Genomic DNA, 21,347 nt, shown 5'->3' with positions numbered 1-21,347 from the left:
CCCAGCCCAGGCGCCATTCTATTTTAGGGCACAATGAAGCCAAAGCGCGAGCACTTCCGTTGTTGGCAAAAATATTTAAAGGCACTACCTTGCTTTCTCTGTCCACTGAGCTATCCTACTCAAAACAACACTGGGAGTTTAAGGTTCAGTGGTTTAAGTTGACAGTCCTCGCTGCAAGACACCTGGAATATGCAACCAAGGAAATGGAGAATTCATAAAATTTAAGAAAGCGAAATCCTGGGTTACAAATAGTGCAGTTTCCTGAATAAAGAGAAGGTAGTCTTGAATTCAATCCATAGTAATTATCCGTATCTGTATAACACTCTCCTTACAAAATGCTTTCACTTACGTTATCAAAGGTGATTTTTTTTTTTATCTTTACAATAAATTCTATAGGACAATGGCTATTATACCTTCCTGTTTATACAGGACACATTTTAGGCTCAGCTGGGTAGGTGATTTTTACAAAGATACACAGCTATCAGATGGAATCAGGTATCCTGACTCTAGCTTCTAATGCATTAATCCGGTGTCCAGGAAGGTGCTTGAAGCATAGTTGAAGGCCAATAAATTCAATACATGTGTTTTGAATGGATGAATAACTCCTAGAACGATGTTCTTTTCTCTTTCCTAGAAGGACAGAAGGTCAAAAGTAGAAAAGTACATTCAACACTCTCACTTTACAGGTGAACCACCAACATTTATATATTTAAGTAATTTATTTGACTTGATTCTGTCTGTAAACAGAATCTGCAAAATAAAAGAATCCACAGCTCAAAATGGTGACGTTGATGTAATCATGGAGATAACCGCAAGCAGTGTGACTCTAATGTGAATCACACTAACTCTTGCATTCCAAAGATGTCTCTAGAAGCTTGGCTTTTCATTTGTGTCCTGCTTTTTGAAACTACACAATACACAGACCTATTGGTTTGCTATCTCTTTCTCATCTAAGCTGTTCTAAGCATCTGAAGCTTTTAGAAGAGAAATAGCCAACACTGATTAATTATTGGCAACTTTCATTAGTCTTTAAAAAGAAAAAAGCTTCAATTTACACATCACAGAATCCATCCTACTTATTGTTGTTCTTCAGTTGCTAAGTCATTTGACTCTTTGCGACCCCATGAACTGCAGCATGCCAGGCTTCTCTGTCCTTCACTATCTTCCTGAGTTTGCTCTAACTCATGTCCATTGAGTCAGTGATGCCATCAACTATCTCATCCTCAGCATCAGGGTCTTTTCCATTGAGTCAGCTCTTGCCTGAGTGTCCCGCGTTGCAGGCAGATTCTTTACCGTCTGAGCCACCAAAGAGGTTTTATTTATACAATTCAATTATTTTCAGTAAACTTTCAGAGTTGTGCAGCCGTCACCAGGTTTGGTCTTCAATCAGAGCTTCTGAAGTTTAAGAAAGTTTCCATAATGATCTTTAGTGGTCTAAGAAACGCATAAAAATAATGGTAATTGATATTGAAAAGCAGATAATATATAATTTTATTTTTTCAAAATCCTACCTCCCTGTCGCCCAGAACATTCTGCTGCTATATTAAGCCTAGGGAATCGGAATCACAAGATCTAAAGAATCTCTTACAACTTCTCCTTAGTCAGGCCTCGGGGTTTTCGCTTTACAGACCCACAAGCCCATCAGTGGGCGGGGTCTCATTCTCTTGAAAATTTGGCAGCGGGAGGGGTCCCCTCCCACGGATCTTCCGGAAAGGGGCGGGGCTTGCCTTCCGGAACTTTTCGGACAGAGGCGGAGTCTTCTGCCGAGGGCCGTTCGGAGGAAGGCGGGGCCTACCTCGCATCAGGACCAGTCTGGCTGCACCTGCATCCTTAGCTCAGAGCATCCCTGGAGCATCTTAAGAGGCGACCGCAGCTGTCAACCAGGGACCAGACCGTCGCAGGAGGCATCCACCAGATACCTTCCCCCTCCCCTGACCTAGCGCTCTGCAGCGGCGGCCTCCGGTACTTACCGGAGGTCCCAGACTTGTCTGACCGACCATTGCAAAAGCATTTATAGCAATAGCCTCTGATTACGACATGGCTGAGATCACCAACATCCGACCTAGCTTTGGTAAGTAAAAATCTGGCAAACTAAGCCTGGGGTAGGTTAAACCGTTGCCAAGCCAAGGGAGCTCAGCGGCTGGGCAGAACGTGAAGCCCAGATCAAGGCCTTCAAGTGCCAGCCCCTCTAGAATCGGGCCTGTGGTGGTGGGTAGAATCGGGCCTACGGTGGTGGTATCGCGGGCAGTGGACAGCGTCCGAACCTGAGCTCTGGGCTGCAGGGGCCGAGAAGGCCAGAGTCACAGCAAGGGTGGGGACGTCCAGGATGCGAAAACCTTGTATGGTGCACTGTGAGTACCGCTGGAGGTGAGAAACCGAGAGCCTGCCAAGGACGTGAACCCCTCCTTCGAGGGGAGGAGAGGCGAGGTAGGCCGAGCCCTCCCCCTTGGGGCACGCAGGGCGGTGCCCCTTCCTCCCCCTCCCACTCCTCAGGGCTGCGGGGGAGGGAGGTGGCAAGGGGGATGGGGCATCAAGATGGCAGCTTGGAGACTGTGGGCTGGGTGGCAGGCAGCCAGGGGAGGCGGCGGCCTCTGGGGAAAGAGGGCTGCGGGGGTGGGGAGCAAAAAGGAAGCCACTCCTGAAGCCGGTCAGCTGGATGCTGGGGCCGGGAGGAAACGTGAGCCCTGCCATGTCTATTCTGCATCGTAATGGTGGGGTCCGTCCGATGCTACCAAATGGCGCTTGGCGCTGCTGGGCTGGGGGATGACGTGATGTCTATTTCTGGGCCTCCTGGCAGCGCCTAGGCTCTTCTTCTCAGGCCTTTGTTCCCTGTTTCCCTGGGCCGGCTTTTCAAAAAGGGGGACTCGCGCGCTGGTGCTGGCGGGGGCCCGATCCGGCCCAGAGGGGGAGGGGCGCAAAAGGCCGAGCCCGGGGGAGGCCGCTTTGTGTACCAGAGAAAGCATTACGTCATCTCGGAGCGGCTGGTCCCAGACCTAACCCTACAGGCTCCAAGATCAGTTACACTCCCTGGAGCAGAGAGTGGGGTGGAAAATAGGGAAGCAGATGGAAAAGAAAAGCTCGAGATGCAAGTTTTTCCTCTGGGGGATTCCTGTAAAATGTGCTGAGATAGCAAACTTCCTGTGCTGTTTTCCTGCCCCCCAAAGAAAAATGAATTGCCCTGCTTCTGCCTCAGTCCTATCCCAGTTTGGATGGGAGAAGCAGGTGAGAGTTGCTGTCAGCCTAGGGTTCCTTCATTTCCCTTAAGAGATTCTATGTCTCAGACAATCCAGAAGGTTTGAGCATCCAGACTCCAGTGTTTAGGGTGGGGTCACAATCCAACTAGGAAATGGCTTTTCTCACTCCCTACTAGAAGGTTTATGGAAATTAACAAAACCCAGCCTGCTCTATCCCTTCAATGTCAGGAAGAATATCAGGTCAGAGAAAGTATACAGACAACAGATCACACCCATTTACTACTGGTTCACACTGATTCCCCAAGGATAAATCTTGATTATATTTTTCTTACACTTCATCTTCTGCATTTTTATTATTTGAGTCCTAAATTTCCAAAATTGATGTCCCTTTTCTGATTACATGAGTACTCTGTGATTTTCTTCTAGTTCTCTCTTTTTCTTCTTATGCCTCCTTTCCATTATATTCTTTTCTCTAATTGCAGTTCCAGATTCCTTGGAAAGTTAGATGTTATAGAGCATAATATAGTGATGTCATCTAGAGGTAATATTAGTGAACAAAAGAAAAGAAATTATATCAACCTTTTACATACTAAAAGACTTATAAATACCCTCCAGTGTATTCATTATATATATATATATACATATATATATATATATATATATATATATATATATTTGCTAGATGAGGAAACTGAGGCTAAGGGAGATAAAGTCAAACTAGTTAGGTTAGTGTTAGGATTTAAACAAATTTCCCATTGATGGCAAAATTCATTCTTATTTCACTGTATCATGCTGGCCTACTTGACCAGGAAAGGCTATTTTTGCAAAGGAAATGTCAATAAGCATGTCTGGTCAGAAGCTGAGAGAGCTGAACAAACCTAGCTATGTCTTATAGATCTTCAAATCCATATGGAAGGTCTCCACCGAGAACTCCCTGTAGAACTTCTGACTTTTTTCACATCTCATAGAGTACTTCATTTCAAACTCCATAGCCCTTGTGAGATACACCAAGCCAACACTCAATTATCTGTGACCTCGGAGGACAAAAGGAGCAAGCAGCATGGGTCACTGCAATTTACAGCTACTTGAAAACACTTACTTCAGCTTTTAGTTCTAACTTACTTTTCCCACTCAGCCTTTGACTAAAACTAGACAGAGAGTCCTGAGTTTCAACATTTCTGATTGTTCTAGTTTGCTGCCATGGGTGTGGGGGAGAGACATAGCGATTAACAAATACTAAAATGAAGAAGAACGTAGAGCGAAAGTGGGAAACGAGGTGGAAGCGTTGTGTTGCTGTTTCTCAGTCACTAAGTCATGTCCAATTCTTTGTGACCCTGTGGACTGTAGCATGCCAGGCTTCCTCATCCTTTGCTGTCTCCTGGAGTTTGCTCAGATTCATGTCCATTGAGTGGGTGATGCTATCTAACCATTCATCTTTTTCCTTCTCCACCCTCCTGAAAGATAAGCATCCTTCATCTTCTCTTTTACTGATCCACTGCTTTCTAGCAGTAAAAGTTGAGGCATAGTGAGCAGCAGTGGGATCTCTCAAGATCACACAGTAAATTTATGGTAGAACCAAAAGGATCACTCAGATGTCTCTCAACCTGACCTTTAGGCTCCCTTTCAAATCATTCTCAAAAATATACTTGTCCTGGTAGTTTCTTGCCTTTCTCTTCTTGCAGAGATAATATTCAGTGTTACGAATCAGTAGCAAACAGTTTTCAGGAAAATCTCTCATAGGTGAATGGAGAGCCGATTTTTCAGATTGTGCCCATTCTGATTTATAATTGAACCCAATCAATTGTTCAAGCAAGTATTTACTGAGCTTCTGTTTGATGCAAGAGACTCGGGGATTCAAAGGTAAACAGGTTATAATTTCTGCCCGCTCTCAAGGAGCTTACAGCCAAGGCTGCTCCCATTATGTGAAACCTCTCCCTAACAGTTTTTATTTCACCTGATATTCTGAAAATAAATGCTATTATTATTCAGCATGGCCATGGACACAGTCACCTTGATATACTTTTTGTTAAATGGCATTACTCCTCATCTGTATTATTTCAAAATGTTACCACTTCTTTTCTTACCTGGTCCCAACATTCATAGAACTTTGAATGTCTGAGGCAGAAAGAATTTCAGAGATGTTGATTCCAATCCTTGTTAAGGAAATTCCTTTTAGAATAATATATCTGACGAAGGTGATCCAGTCTCTGAAAGTCTTCAGAGATTCACTGCCTCCGGAAGCAATCTGGGCCATTGAGAGGCAGTTCTAACAATAATTCAGTTCTTTGAATTTATCTGTCTTCTTGTAGCCTGTATGCACTGGTATTAGACCTGCCCTCCGAAGTAAAATCAGATGAGACCTTCTTCCAGCAAAGTACCTTCAGTAATTAAAGAAAATTGTTATTCCCAGACCCTTCAGCTTCAGCTTCTTCAGTTTCTCCTCATTTAATATGGTTTCTAGGTCCTCTTCTATCCTGCTTATCCATAATATAGACACATTCTGGTGTCAGATAGACCAGGGTTTAAATCTCATCACTGTCATTTGCTTCTTTGTGGTCTAGAGCAGATTTGAGTCCCCAGCTTCCTCACTTGTAAAATTGGGCTATTAATGGTACCTATTCAGTGAGTTATTTGAGTCAAATTGAGGAAGCTCTAACACAGTGTCTGGCACGGGTATCATACTGGCACACAAAAAACAGCAATTTTTATTCTTGTCAGAAATAGATAGAGCACTTCATGTGTGTCATGACCAGAGCAGATGAAATTATACTGCCCCTCTATGATTTAGACATCACACTGATAGTATAAGTCAGCCTAGGTATACTCCAAGCTTGTGATCACTTAAACTACTAAGTTAGTTTTACTCAGATTTTATCAAGTAAGGTCTCCTATTTCCTATCAATAGGTTTTGAAGGCTAAATAGAATTTTACATTTATCCCTGTTATATGTAGTCATATTGACCTCATCCTCTTTCTCCAATCTGTGGCAACTGGGTTTTTAAAAATTTTTTATTGATGTATCATTGATTTATAATGTTGTATTAGTTTCTTATGTACAGCAATAATTTAATTATATATGTGTGTATATATATTTTTTCATTATGGTTTATTACAGGATAATGAATATAGTTTCCTGTAGTATACAGTAGAACCTTGCTGTTTATCTATTTTTTAAATAGTAGTTTGTTATCTGTTAATCCCAAGCTCCTAAAGTGGAAGCTGTTTTGAATTCACTAACTCATTTGTTCACTGAACACTTACTATGTGCCACATGGTTCTAGGACCTGGGAATGTAGCAGTGAACAAAACAGCCAGTCACTGGTCTTATTAAATTACCTAGTAAGAGAAGACTGACAAATAAATATATACCAGAGGTAATAAGTGCTACAAAGAGAAATCAATCAGAGTAGTGGGGATACTATCTTCCTTGGAACAGACAGGAAATGTTTTCTGATGAGGTTTGAACAAAAGCCTGCAGTGAGTGAGGCAGCAGGCCAGGCCTATGCCTGATAGACGGATCTTCTAGGAAAAATCTAGAATATGCAAGAATCACATTTATTTCCTTAGTTCCCCCTGCCCTACTTGAGACTTACCCTAATGCGTAGTATGGATAACTATAGGCCTTATCTAGATCTTTAAGGCCTAAACCCAATTTAGCTTCAGTGCATTTAAGGGAAAAGAAATCCCAAAACCAAATTATCTAAGTCAGGGGCCCAATTTGTGCAGGAAAAGACAAGACTAGAAAAGGGAAGAGAAAAAAAAAACCTGTTTCTCTTTAGTTATTTGTTTACCTAACAAATATTAAGTACCTGCTGGGTGTTTTTAGTGCTGGGGATATAGACAGGAACTAAACAAACAAAAGGCTCCCCTGGTGGCTCAAAAGGTAAAGAATCTGCCTGCAATTCAGAAGACTGGGTTCAATCCCAGAAGATTGGGAAGATGCCTTGGAGAAGGGCAGGGGAACCCACTCCGGTATTCTTGCCTGGAGAATTCCATGGACAGAGAAGCCTGGCGGGTTATAGTCAGCGGGGTCACAAAGTGCTGGACGTGGCTGAGTGACTGAGCACAGCACACAAACAGACAAGATCCCTGTCCTTAGGAAACTTACATTCTAGTAAAGATAGACAATAACTAATACAATTATATGTGAGTGTTTGTATATGTGTGCATGCGTGTGTGTGTGTTTATGAAAGAGAGAACTCATGTCATGTCATATGGAGAAAATTAAGCAGGGCCAGAAGTGTAGGTCTCAAGGGTGGAAAAGGTTACATTTTTAAATAGGTTGGTCAGGAAAGACTTTACTAAGAAGGTGACAAGGTCTGACATGTTCCATGGTCCCTATTTCTTCCTATTTAAAATACTTGTGTTTTATTTTTAAATATTTGTATTTTACATTAAAATACAAGTATTTCAAATGCCTGGGAGCTGAAATTTGAAACATATTTCAAAAGGACTTAGGCCCACAGTTCTACTTCTTACCACTCACCTACTTTTATCACCCTTGGGCACCCTACCAAACCCATCCAAAGTCAATTCCACATCCTTCCACCCTACCTATCAGTCAGCCCACACAAACCCACTGTGGCAAACCCTGTGCTGCATGCTGTGGAATATCCTCCCGAAACCAGACACAGCTCATGCCCTTGTGGAACAGTTGAGGTGAATGGCTCCTATGTAAAAGGGTGACCTATAACACTTACGGGGCCACTTTATGTGAAACACAAATCCATGTGAGCAAACCAAGTCCGTAAGTGCAGAGGCAAGGCCGAGAAAAGAACAGGCAGTCAGGTGGCGCACTGCAGGGGAGGCTTTCTAGAGAAGGTAAGTATTTCATCCAGGTTGGTGGGAAGAAAGAGCCACAGATTGGTTGGAGGGATGGGTGAGGGCATCTCTAAGAGAGGGGAGACGTTCCTAAGCCTAGATGAGCAAGTTTTGCTTTGAAGAAGGCTGGGTTGCAGATTAGCTCGGCCCCAGCCGGAGGCCCTAAGCAGGGGTGCTCTGGCAGAGGCCGAGGTCCAGCCGCCTTGACACATCTCTGGTCTCCACTTTCAGATGTCTCACCAGTGGTCGCTGGCCTTATCGGGGCCTCTGTGCTGGTGGTGTGTGTCTCAGTGACCGTCTTTGTCTGGACATGCTGCCACCAGCAGGCAGAGAAGAAGCACAAGAACCCACCATACAAGTTCATACACATGCTCAAAGGCATCAGCATATATCCAGAAACCCTCAGCAACAAGAAGAAAATCATCAAAGTGCGGAGAGACAAAGATGGCCCCGGGAGGGAAGGTGGACGCGGGAACCTGTTGGTAGATGCAGCAGAGGCTGGCCTGCTGGGCCAAGACAAGAGTCCTAAGGGACCTAGCTCTGGATCTTGTGTAGACCAATTGCCCATCAAAGTGGACTATGGGGAAGAACTGAGGAGCCCCATTGCAAGCCTGACCCCGGGGGAAAGCAAAACTACTTCTCCATCATCTCCAGAGGAGGATGTCATGCTAGGATCCCTCACCTTCTCAGTGGACTATAACTTCCCGAAAAAAGCCCTGGTGGTGACAATCCAGGAGGCTCATGGGCTGCCCGTGATGGATGACCAGACCCAGGGCTCTGACCCCTACATCAAAATGACCATCCTTCCTGACAAACGGCATCGGGTGAAGACCAGGGTGCTGCGGAAGACCCTGGACCCTGTGTTTGATGAAACCTTCACCTTCTATGGCATCCCATACAGCCAGCTGCAAGACCTGGTCCTGCATTTCCTCGTCCTCAGCTTTGACCGCTTCTCCCGGGATGACGTCATTGGGGAGGTCATGGTGCCGCTGGCTGGGGTGGACCCTAGCACGGGCAAGGTACAGCTGACCAGGGACATCATCAAAAGGAACATCCAGGTGAGGAGGAAGAGTTGTTGGGGAGGAATGGTAGGTTGGGGGACAGAAGGGGATGAATGGCAGGGAGAAGTGGGATGGATGGCAAGGAGGGGCTGTAGAGAAGAAGCTCTTGGATGTCAAGACTGAACAGTGGTCAGAGTAAGACAGAGAGCCTGTCAGGTTAGGCCTCCTCCAAGAAGCAACTTCCTGAAGAGAAACGGGCAAATGCCTTCTGAAATTGCTCTTAGTGGTTGACATCCTGATGCTGCATCCAGCTTGCTTGGAGCAGGCTAGCCCTCCAGTCCTATACCTCCTCATTTCAGGCATATGGGAGCCAATTTCTTCTCCAAAATGTGTGATCTTCCTCTTGTGAACTTATTCCTTACAACTGAGAAACTGTGGAAGTATTCAGTAATTTTCCCCTCGGCTTCCCTTTCCCAGCCCAAACCTAGAGATAAAAGTAGGCTTGCATCTGTGTGACTTTTAACAACCATTTTATAAATGCAACTTCATCAACTGCTTTGGCTTCCCAGGTATTGCTAGTGGTAAAAAACCCACCTGCCAGTGCAGGAGATGTAAGAGACACGGGTTCGATCCCTGGGTCTGGAAGAGCCCCTGGAGGAGGAAATGGCTACCCATTCCAGTATTCTTGCCTGGAAAATCCCATGGACAGAGGAGCCCGGTGGGTCCCAGGCCATGGACTCGCAAAGAGTCGGACACGACTGAAACAACTTAGCATTCATAGCATACAACTGCTTGACCTTTCAGGCCCCTCACACAGGCCAAAACCTTTGCCATGGGTACTTCTCTCTCCGTTCCTCCTCTCTGCCCTGTTTGCATTAAGAGGGGCATGAGAGCCCTCCATCCTGCCTTCTCTCCACTGAGCTAGCATTGGTTCTTGAATCCTTTCAGGGATGCAAGAATTGTGCTCCCAGCCACACTAGTTCATTTGTTTCATTCTCAACTGGGGAGGCAGTGCAGTTCTGCGGTTTGGCAGGAGGGCTCTTATCTGACTGCCTAGCTTCACCTTCCAGCTCACCACTTTCCAGGGGTATGATGTAAGTGAGTTACTTAACTCTTCTCAACTTCTATTTCCCCATCTGTAAAATGGAACTGATAATATTGCCTTCCTTATGGGTTACGAGAATCAAATGGAATAATATAGCTGGCATCTTATTGCCTTCATGTAGCTTTTACTTAGTGGAGGAGAAAGACAAAAAAGAAATCTTGGCATTTATCGTATAGTGAGTGTGCTGTGAAAGAAGTTGTTGAAATTTTATACTTAAGAGTTTCATTCCTTTTTCAGGATTTAACATAAGGAATTGATAGCAAGGACTTTGGGGCTTCCCTGGTAGCTCAGCTGGTAAAGAATCTGCCTGCAATGCCGGGAGACCCCGGTATAATTTTGGGGTTGAGAAGTTCCCCTGGAGAAGGGATAGGCTACCCACTCTAGTATTCTTGGGCTTCCCTGATGGCTCAGATGGTAAAGAATCCACCTGCAATGCAGATGACCTGTGTTCAATCCCTGGGTTGGGAAGATCCTCTGGAGGAAGGCAGAGCAACCTACTCCAGTATTCTTGCCTGGAGAATCCTATGGACAAAGGAGCCTGGCAGGCTACAGTCCATGGAGTCGCAAAGAGTCGGATACAACTGAGAGACTAAGCACAGCACAGCAAGGACTTTGAAGTCAGACCTGAGTTTGAATCTAAATTCTACCAGCTAAGTGACCTTGGGCAAGCTGCTTAAATTCTCTGAGTCTCTGTTTCTTATAAGAAATTAAAATGATGCATTTGCATAGTCCCTAGCCCATAGTAAACTCTCATGAATGTTAACCAGGATTATTATTATTAAAGTTTGATCCCTGGGAGAGATATGTGATTTGTAGATATTTACATTTTATTTTGATAAAGTAAAGGAAGACAAGGAAGGCTAGATCAGTGGAGAAGATGGTAGGAGGTTTGGAAAGGATATCAGGGTCACTAAAAACACTTGTACGTTTTCCAGAAAGAGCCCTGCCTGCAGGTACGTTACTTCTCTGTTACTGCCCTCTCCAGCTGCAAACCCATGCTGGACTCAGTGGGGAGGCAGAAGGCTCAGGAACGTACAAGAGGCTTCCAGGCCAGCAGGACTGAGTGGGCAGTGAGCTCCTGGGAAGCAGGTTTGGCCATTGCTGAAGGGTGCTGTGCCGCGCCAGGCTGGGGAGGGGAGGCAGGGAGCCCTTCCCCCGGGAGTGTGCTCTTACCGTCTCTGCCGCCTGCACCATCTCTGCCTGCCCCACTGCAGTCAGCTTAGTCATGCCACTGCCCAGAGAACCGCTGTTGCCATGTGGCACGCTCAGCTCACAAGGGCCAGGGGAAGTCTGAACACTTTAGAGAATATTAGAGGTGTTTGGTCAGGGCATGAACACTGGTCCATTGCCAGGATACAGTGAGACACAGCTGAGTCCAACACAGCAGGAATTCTGCATCCTCTGAGCTTGGAGGCAGAAGTCCCGCAAAGAAGCTGCAGCAGTGACCAGTTTCATCTCCCTGCATCCTCTCCCTTCTCCCTCCATTTCTTTTCCTCCAGATTCTACCAGCCCGCTCCCCTGACTCCTGACTCCCCATTATAGCAGCTCCAGTACCCTACCCCCTGCCTTCATTCAGCTCTCCTCACTGGGCGGTTCTTTTCAGCACAGCCTTCTCTGGAGTACTAGCCTTGATAAAGCCACCAACTAGCTGGACTCCCCCAGACGGCTCATGCATTCTCAGCCCACGGCTGAGTGTGGAGGAGGGCTCTGTGCCAGGCTGCAGCTGGGAAGACACTGGCAAGAAAAGGGACTGATTTGGGCTGGGAACAAAACAAGCCTCAAATCCAGGACACTGGGCAGGGAGCATAGACAATGGCATTTGCTAAACTGCCAGGGACTCTTGGCAAGAGCCAAGCTTCTTTCCACTTTATTAACTCCCTTCAGAAGGGATAAGCCAGGGTGGGATCCTGAGCAGCACACTCCCTGGATGAGGCCCCAGACGGGACACCCAGAGCCGTGCAGCCTCCCAGGCTTCCTAAGCCTGTTTTCCCCAGCCAGTGCCAGTGGGCAGGGCTATGTTTCATCCTGGGTCATGGCTGTCATCTCCCTAGTCATTTGTACCCCTGATTCCCTAGCAGTGCAGCCTCCAAATGTCCACCTTAAATCCTCCCTACTGTAGCCAATAGTCTGCTCTTTCTGGGTCTCCCCTTGGCTCATCAGCTAGAGCTGCTTTGGAAGAGTCCACACTGTAAGAGTCTTTCCTGATCTGGGTAGGGTATCCCTTTATAGTAATGGGATCAAAGTTTCCTGGGTGGAGACTGGTGAGAATTGCATTTCTCTAGACAGTCCCCAACCCCTAACTGCATTTCCTGACCTGTAGCAGAAAATTCAGCTCTTATCCTTTCCGCTCTTGCAGTGTAATCCAGTTGGAAGAAGCCAGGACTGGTCATGATTTCTGATTCTGTCCATTTCAGTGTCTAATTCTGGGTGTGCAGTTACTTTCTCTGGGCCTCAGTCTCCCTCTTGGCTGGATCATAAAGGCTAATGGGATCACTTTGTGAGAGCACTCTCAGCTCTTGTGAATATACGGAAAGATACAAGAAGCATTAAAAATTAACACTTGACTATTAATAAAACAAGTTTACAGCATAAACTCCAAACACCCAAACTATCTGAGTTGGACTTTGGAACTGGATTTTTTTTCCCTTTAGTGGCAGCTTTTTTACCGCCTTAGTATTTTATTCAGAAAGAAATAAAAGTGAATTTACATTTCCATAATACACCCCTCACAAGGAGAAGGGAAGTGATTGAGAGAGGGCTGGGGTTAAAGAAGAGACAGTGGGAAAGAAGTGATTTACAGGGTGGATAATAGAGAGTTGTTAGACTCCTCCTAATTTCTTCATGTCATTGTTTCCCAAACCATTTCCTGTCTTTCTGCTGCCAGATTGGTGTTCATGACCTGGGACAGTGGTCATGGGAATGAGAGGATTCTTAAAATCTCAGATTTACAAGAGACCTTGGAGGTCATCCAGGCTAGTCAAAAGGGAGTGAAAAGAAAGAACAAGGAATGTCAATTTTCCATAAACAATAAAGAAATTTGCTATAGAAAAATAAAATAAAATCATACACACCAAAAAAGGAAGTTGCTGTGTATGTGTATTGGGGAGAAGACAAGGAGGGATGTGGTTGAATGTTGAGGGTTTTGTTTCTTTTGTTTTCTCATGACTGTGATTAATGTGGAGGTAGCACTGAGAACTTCTAGTCCCTATAAAGGTTTATTGAGGATGCCTGAGTCCTCCTCTTTGCAAAGATGCTCTGGCTAGAAAAAGTCATTCCGTAGGGGCTCTGCTAATTATAAGAAAGACACTTATCCTTCACCTAAGTGTTTCCTTCAGTCTAACGTCTTCTTTCGGACCACTGCCCTTGTTCCTCTTTTCCACGGACTGAGAAAGGATCCTGTACTCTGAGAGCAAAGCCTCCTGGCTGTCAGGCATGGATAAAACCCTTTCTCCCCCTTGTCCTTCTGCTCGCCCACCCCCCAACAGGGTCTTTACCTCACTAGGCGCAGGGGCTGGGAAACAGAGTGCGCTCCCAGCCCTTGACAAAGAGCCCTTGAGAAAGAGCCATTGACAATGCCGCTCGCAATGGGAATTGGGTGGAAAGAGAAGGGGAGGCAGCAGGGGGGACTTGAAACTCTGGCCTTCAGTGCAGAATGGAATGGCATTCAGGTGGTGTTGTGGCGGCAGACTTGAGCATCACAAAGGGGCAGCTGAATGAGGACGGGCATTCTGCCCATGTAAAATGGCCAAAGGTGAGGGGGGAGGGTGGGTCAGATGGAGAACAGTTGCCAGAGGAGTGATTTTAGGGGAGGAAAGGATTGTGAAGGTGACCAGAAGTTGTCCACTTTCCCAAAGAACTAGGGAAGGCGCACGGGACTTTGATTAGGGTGATTATGCTATAATGGATGATTTAGGAAACAGTTTGTGTGTGGTTTTCTTTTAAACAGTTTTAAATAATCAGAAAACCTAAGTATCATCTTGTAATTGATGTTATTTTTACAAATAAAACTTTATTTTTTAAATCAAAATTTCCTTTTTACCCTCCCTAGCCTTCTTCTGTATATAAAGTTAGATTATATTTAAAGAATATATTTTTAATATTTAGATACCAATATTCAAGGTCCCAGATATAGATATCAAAACTAGTTAACATTTCATTATTCATGGAAATGGAGGGGAGCAGTGGCTCAAATAATCCAAAAGTTCTTTCTAGATAGATCAGCACTGTTCACTGGAACTCTCTCTGATGATGGAAATGTTCTATGTCTGCATATGTCCAACATGGTAGCCACTGGCCACGTGTGGACACTGAGCACTTGAAATAGGGCCAGTGTGACTGAGGAATGAACATTTTAATTTTACTTAATGTTAATGAATTAAAATTTAAATAGATACATGTAGCTACCAGCTACGGTATTGAGCAGTTCAGTTCTGAACATTTCGGAAGGTATTTTCTTTTTGCTGAGGGATTACCTTCCTGATGCCCTTGGGCTGTGACTGATAGTAAAAATGAGCGCACATCCTCAGACTAAGTTCTGACTTATGTCAAAGGAAGTGACCCAGAAGTATACTGGTTGGCAGGAGCAACCAGCCTGTGATTTTACACTGGCTCGGGGTGCGTCCTGTGGATACAGTCAAGAGCCGACTGTATGTTATGGGTAAGGAAAAGATGTAGGGCTTCATCTAGCAGAGAAAACCATGAAAATCATTTCTAAAGCTTGTTTTCTTTTGTACTTCAATTTCTAAAGCTAACGGCTGCGTTTAAAGTTTAGTCACGTTCAGTACCCTATGAAAGACATTTCCGTACGCTCCTGGTATGAAACATCACCTCAAGAAATTTTTTAAACCAAATGGAAATATTATCACAGTTCATTCCTTGAGGTGACGACTTATAATCAATCAAAGCATAAGCTATTAGGGTTTTCCCTTTGTTTTTCACTGATGAGCTAATCAAACCATTTACTGCTGTTCTTTCCTGCGCCAGACACACCTGGGCAGGCACTAGCCTGTGAGTTTCTGGAGGGTAGGGGTGCATCTTTTCAGCCCTAGCTGCTAGAAGATTGCCTGGCACTCTTAATGCACAGCAAGTCATTTTGGTGGGTGTGTGGCGTATGTAAGGCTGGTGGTGAGTTTGGTCTGTTTTTGTTCAATCTAAGAATTCATCGAGTTGGTGACCTTCCTTTGGGGCTATGAAGAGTATAAGGAATAAAATTTGATAGTGGAGGAGTGATTTGGTCTCAAAATTTTTTGTCCCAAATTTAACTTATTATGTCCTAAGCTCCTCCTGTGCCGCCACATTTCGTTTTCTTTACCCCAGCCTCATCCCCACTTCCTAAGAGAGAAACACAAGAAACACTCCTTCTTCTCTTCCCTCTCCCCTGTATTTACATCCAGTTAGCCGCCCCCACCCAGAAAATCCTGACAGTTCTTTCTGAGACCTATCCCAGGTCCATCTCCTCTGCCACAGCCCTGGTTCCAGCCCTCACCCTCTCTTCCCTAGCTTGTGGGAGCAGCCTCTTCACCAGGTTTTCTGACTTTCATCTTTAGTTCCTTCTCCAGCTTTAACTAGAATAATATGATTATTAATATATTAACAACAGCAGTAACATCATGCTTACAGAAGTCGCTCCTATGCTTACAGACCTCCTCTCGCCTGGCTGCTGCTGCTGGCTCTGCTATTTGATTAGCTTACTCCCCCTGCTCCCCATGCCCTTCACCCCCACCTAACCCACCTCTCCAGGTTCCTGGCCCATCCCTCCTGCCAGGACTCCAACATCAGGTACATTCACCTCTCCCCGTTCTCTGAACATAGCTTACCCTTTCAGCCCGAAGCCAGCCATTCGGCTGCCCTGCCACGCAGGATCTTCTCTCTGCCCATTGCCTCAGTGTCTGTTTCTCACCCTCCAGAAGCTCAGCCCTGATGTCAGCTGGCAAAACCTCCCCTGCATCTCCCAGCAGCACTGAAGCATTTATTTTGGTCTCACCGCGCAGCTTGTGGGATCTTAGTCCCCTGACCAGGGATTGAACCCAGGCCCTCAACAGTGACCTAACCACTGGACCACCAGGGAGTTCCGAGGCTTCTCACTCTCCTGACAAGTAAACATGTTTGTTTACGCCTCTGAATCTTCTACTCCATCCTTGGGAACAATGACTGATTCCTGTTAGCTCTGAATTCCCAGCACCTGGCATGTAATTAGTATCCAAATGTTATTTAAAATGTTCTTGGAGGACTAGAGTTTTTGTTTTGTTTTGTCTTGTTTCCAAGCTCAAAATAGAGCCTAGCATAACATTTCAAGGTGGGGAAACAAAGATGTGGGCAACCAGGGTGGCCGGAGAAGATGCTCAGAAGGTCATACCCTGGGGCAGGCAGAGCAGGTGTGGATATTCACCTTCTGAGATGGAGCCACAGGCTCCAGAAAGTTCAGGGACTTGCCCAGGGCTAGCTGGTGAGTAAATGACAAAGTTAAGACTCAAATGCGAGTTTCCTATCTCCCTTCAAAACTTTATCACAAGAACCAAATGAGAAAGCAGGAGAGAATGCGTGTCTCTGGTACACACTAATTTACTGGATCCTCTTACTAGTCCTGGGAAGTTGCTACTGTTTTCATATCCATTTTACAGAAGAGGAAGCAGAACTCCAGAGAGGTCAAGTAGGGCTGACCTTGTCCCAGCTCAGACAGATAAGCAGTAGAGTCAGGATCTGAATCCAGGCCAGTCTGACTGCAGAGTCTGTGCTGTGCTGCCTCTCCGTGCAAATGATTTTATTTACTATAAGATTTTTTATTTTATTTTATTTTGGGCCACGCCATGTGGCATGCGGTATCTTAGTTCCCTGACCAGGGATCAAACCCATGCCCCCTGCAGTGAATGTGTGGCGTCTTAACCACAGGGCCACCGGGAATCCCCTTGCTTACTGTCAGGACTGTGAGAAGAACATCTCCTTTGTCCTCGCCCCCGCACTTTCTGTGCCGTGGCCTGCCCCCTCGACTGGGGTTCTCACCTGCTGTTTCTTCCCCACAGAAGTGCATTAGCAGAGGCGAGCTCCAGGTGTCTCTGTCATACCAGCCTGTGGCGCAGAGAATGACAGTGGTGGTCCTCAAAGCCAGACACCTGCCGAAGATGGACATCACCGGTCTCTCAGGTAGCAGCTATTTACTTCAACCTATCTCTGTCTGTCTGCCCTCCCTGCCCCGCTGCCCCTCGCCTGTGATCCAAGCACCTCCCCCCGCCCACCTTTCAGGACCCCTGCACCTCTCACCCTCCACCCGTTCCTCTCTGTCTACATTCTCTTCCTTTGGGTAAGCAAATGGTCTCTACCTTTGGCGAGGTATTCACAGTGGTATACATGCTAGCCTCTGTGCCCTTGCTCCAGGTGAGACTTCTCAGAAAGCCTGCAGCCTTTGGTAGTCCCTGTGCCCCCTTGAAAATGCTTCTTGGTGTCATGGAGTTTCTTCGGCCCTGACTCGAGGCAGTTTTTCTGTTCCTTGTCTGCCTGGTTTCCTTGACCCCTTGTCCAGGCAGGCAGATGTGTACAGAGTCAGTGTACACTTAGTGTGCAACCACCAAAGACCCCACGGGGTGAGAGAGGGGACATCAAGGAGATGGACAGCAGAAGCCCCTCCTCCCTGACATTGTATAGGAGAGGACTGTGTCATTGGCCTGTCTCCCTTTTTTCTTTGGGGGCCCCAGATCCTTATGTCAAGGTGAACGTCTACTACGGCAGAAAGCGCATTGCCAAGAAGAAAACCCACGTGAAGAAGTGCACTTTGAACCCAGTCTTCAACGAGTCTTTCATCTACGACATCCCCACCGACCTCCTGCCTGACATCAGCATCGAGTTCCTGGTCATCGATTTCGATCGCACCACCAAGAACGAGGTGGTGGGGAGGCTGATCCTGGGGGCGCACAGTGTCACAGCCAGCGGTGCCGAACACTGGAGAGAGGTGTGCGAGAGCCCCCGCAAGCCCGTGGCCAAGTGGCACAGTCTGAGCGAGTACTAATCCTCTTCTCCTTGCCTCTAACCCTGGGGCCAGGCCGGGCAGGGACGTGGCGGGGAGAGGACCGAGAGGAGCGGACTCAAAACCTCATCTTAGTTGTAGAAGAAAATTTCTTACACGACAAACACCACAGAGAACACCCCACATGACCACAGCTGCAGTTCAGTTCTTAGCAATGATGATTTTTCTCCTTTGCAAGGCACTAGGAAATCCTTTTTTTTTTTTTTCAAATGGGGAAAAAAAGAGAGGGAAAGACCTCTACAAGTCTATATATAACAATGTAACCTTATATTTGCATGTCTAATACAAACTGAAGAAATTAGCCTAACTGCCAATATCAAGGTACAGATTTTAATCCATGAAAATCGTGTTTTGTGCCGAATTGTATTTGCTGATTACCTGAAATTGGTCTCTTTTTATTGGGCTTCTCTGGAGAGTTATTCTCATCCCCCACCTCTGTGGAAGAATCTTTTTGCTCTTGTAAAACCTCATGTTTTCATCATCCCCATCTTTTCACCCTATTACCGCTTACATTTCTGCTCTTTGAGCTTAAGAACCAGAGGTCTGCAGTAGGCGAATATACAAAGGTGGAATGGATAAGGCAGGGTTTGCAGGAGAAAGAGTATTTGAGAAATGAGGCGTGTTTGCTATCAGCGCTCCTGCTGCAAAGGGGTAAAAGACTCTCTTTGATTAATACGTCATCAATTACACGAAGGCATCAGACTTTTCGGTAGAATCTGGGTTTACAAAACTAGATGACTTCTCTAGAAAGAGCTTTGGGACTTCAAGTTCAGCTACAGGATAGTACCATTGACTATATCTCGCTGATCCCAAATGTAGTTATGAAGACAAGGAAAATGAGATGAGTGCCTCGCCCTTTGTAGCTGTGTTTGGAAGGATAGCCATTTTTTGGTGATGTGTTAGGAATCATCTGTGGTTTGAAGGGTTAGACTGGCCTTTGTTTTTCCAGAAATGCTGACCGCTGAGAAGCTTTAGAGTCTTCTCAAGTAGTTTACGTGAGGTTAGTTTTACTTCATAAGGAAAAGGACCTTGAGAAATTATTCTTTCTCCTCAAATTTTTCAATAATGGCCCTTAAAAATAACTAAATGAGTAAAACGAGCACATGACTAAATTAGTAATAAAGATGACTTGGATTTTTCAGAGCATCCTTTCCCTGTAAACAAAGTGCTTAGTTCTTAGGACTCCTGAATCTCAAGGTACAGTGAAGGCGTGGGGAAACCACAGAGCTCAGTCCTCCACCTGCCAGTGGACAGCAGAGCTTGAGAGAGATTCAGCCTCCGTTTTAGAATTCACGTCTCCTTATCCCTAGTCCAGCCATGCCTCTAGAGTTGAGACTTTTCAGATGGCAGAGACTCCATGGATGATAAGTAAGCCCGGATAGGCAGTAGATATTTTTGCCAGCCTGAAGAGGAACTCAGATAAGCAGCAGCTTGAACCAAGGCCTGAAAGATTAGTAGAGACAGAAATTTCACATTCATACAAGAACATCACTATCTGACTTGCTTCTGAGAAGAGTTGAAAAGCTGAGTCTCTATGGAGAGAGTGGTGATGTTGCCTCTGCCATTCCATAACTCTTGTGGATTTAAAACCAACCTGTTCCCTGACCCCCCCAACCCCATTCTTCTTTTTTTCTCTTTAACCTGGATTCTTGACAGTGCAGAGCAGTTCTGAGCAGGCACAGAGCCCACTCTCTGTTCTTGTCCCTGTCATCCCCCAACCCCCAGAATCTGACTCACAATCTCACCATCAGCTGGGTTCACATCACTGGTTTCTATCCAATACTCCATGGAATGTAAATACTGTATCATACGTAGACAAAAATAATTTTTGTTTTCTAAAAATGCATTTTGAGATAGTTTAATGTAAATCTGACAGGAGCATTCTGAAGCCCCATTAGGAAAAATTTTAAATGGTTCCTCTCCATCGCCTTAATGTCTAAAGATCAGAAACTGCTGAGCAACCCGCTTTTGTTTCCTTCCCAGAAACAATGCAAAGCAACAGGTGGAGAAAGTGTGGTCTTTGCCCTGCTGTGTGTGCCTCTGAAGCTCCTCCTGACATAAGTCTGGGAAAACAGCCTCACCCAACTCCTCTCTTACCCATCTCCGTGTAGCTTTATTCTTTGCATCTACTGAGCGGTGGGTGGAGGTGGCAGGAGAGGGACCCATAGTTCTGTAGCCTAGGAACTGCCTCGGTGTCTTTCTCAGAAAAAGGCAAAGAGGCAGACAGTCCCAGGTTCCTCCCTCCTACCTCAGGCCTGATCCGTCGTGCCCTTGACTCAGCCATCCCAAAGTTTCTTAGCTGACTTTGGCTTTCACATTTGTTCCTCCCAGAGCTAACTGATAAGGGTGGAGGAGGAATGCCTACTCCTAAGAGTCGGTGGAAAGACAAGAGAGTTACATTCTAGCTTTCACACAAGGCACTCATGATCAGGAATAGGTTAGGGAATGGTCACTTCTGGTTTTCCAAGAGTCAGTCCTTCTCTGCTGATATCTTGATTCCTTGGGAAGGCAAGAGCTTTTCTTAATAACAAAAAGTCCCTTTATGAGTTAGTCCTTCCTTCAGTTCATCTCAGTGGAGCACAGCCAAGAGGTACACGTTTAGGAGCGGTGCTCGGGATATGAGAACAGACTGGTTCATGGGACAGGGGCGGCTTGCTCAGGAGAGGGAACGATGCAAGTCCTTTTTCTTGGGAAGCTTTTATTATGGCCACAATAGTGACATTGCCCTCACCGTGATCCTTCTCCGATGTGGTCGTCTTTCTTTACCTTGTGTCTTCTCTTGTAAAAATGAAACTCAAAAAATAAAATAAACGTGTCAAATTTTAAAAAAAGAAAAAAATCGAAAAAGCTAACATGAATTGTGTGAAACTGCATAATGCTGTAATGCTAACCTACAATATGTAATGCTACCTTGTATGTTGAATTTGTTAATGCACCACACAAGTGCGGAATAAAGACTGATTCACATTAAATAGGCCCGATGACTTCAGCATGGTTTTCTTGAAGCTGGATGACTATGAATGGTGTGAACACTCAGACTCCAATAGGTGGTGCAGTGGAAAAGAATCCGCCTGCCAGTGCCGGAGAAGCAAGAGAGTTGGGTTTGATCCCTGAGTCTGGAAGATCCCCCTGGAGCAGGAAATGGCAACCCACTGCAATATATTTGCTTCGAAAATTCCATGGACAGAGGAGTCTGGTGGGCTTCAGTC

The 21,347-nt window shown here is 45.6% G+C and overlaps 1 protein-coding gene across 2 annotated transcripts; it reads left to right on the top strand.

The window, feature by feature from the left end:
- Positions 1 to 1,842: 1,842 nt before the first annotated feature.
- Positions 1,843 to 21,115, top strand: SYT11 (synaptotagmin 11). 2 transcript variants are annotated; one of them, NM_001099171.2, is given in 4 exon segments: positions 1,843 to 2,071; positions 8,247 to 9,073; positions 17,141 to 17,264; positions 17,810 to 21,115. In NM_001099171.2, coding segments are annotated over 4 exon segments (1,296 nt in total). In that variant the 5' UTR covers positions 1,843 to 2,037; the 3' UTR covers positions 18,121 to 21,115.
- Positions 21,116 to 21,347: the final 232 nt, after the last annotated feature.

The sequence above is a fragment of the Bos taurus genome, chromosome 3 (assembly GCF_002263795.3).
Source record: "Bos taurus isolate L1 Dominette 01449 registration number 42190680 breed Hereford chromosome 3, ARS-UCD2.0, whole genome shotgun sequence".
Taxonomy (NCBI): domain Eukaryota; kingdom Metazoa; phylum Chordata; class Mammalia; order Artiodactyla; family Bovidae; genus Bos; species Bos taurus.
Note: the sequence above shows the minus strand (reverse complement) of the source record. Positions and strands in the feature narration are given on the sequence as shown.

Coding starts and splice junctions, on each gene's coding strand:
- SYT11 (XM_010802937.4), top strand. CDS start 8,384: ATGCTCAAAGGCATCAGCATATATCCAGAAACCCTCAGCAACAAGAAG. Junction 9,074..17,140: donor TCATCAAAAGGAACATCCAG/GTGAGGAGGAAG, acceptor TCTTCCCCACAG/AAGTGCATTAGCAGAGGCGA. Junction 17,265..17,809: donor CATCACCGGTCTCTCAGGTA/GCAGCTATTTAC, acceptor TGGGGGCCCCAG/ATCCTTATGTCAAGGTGAAC.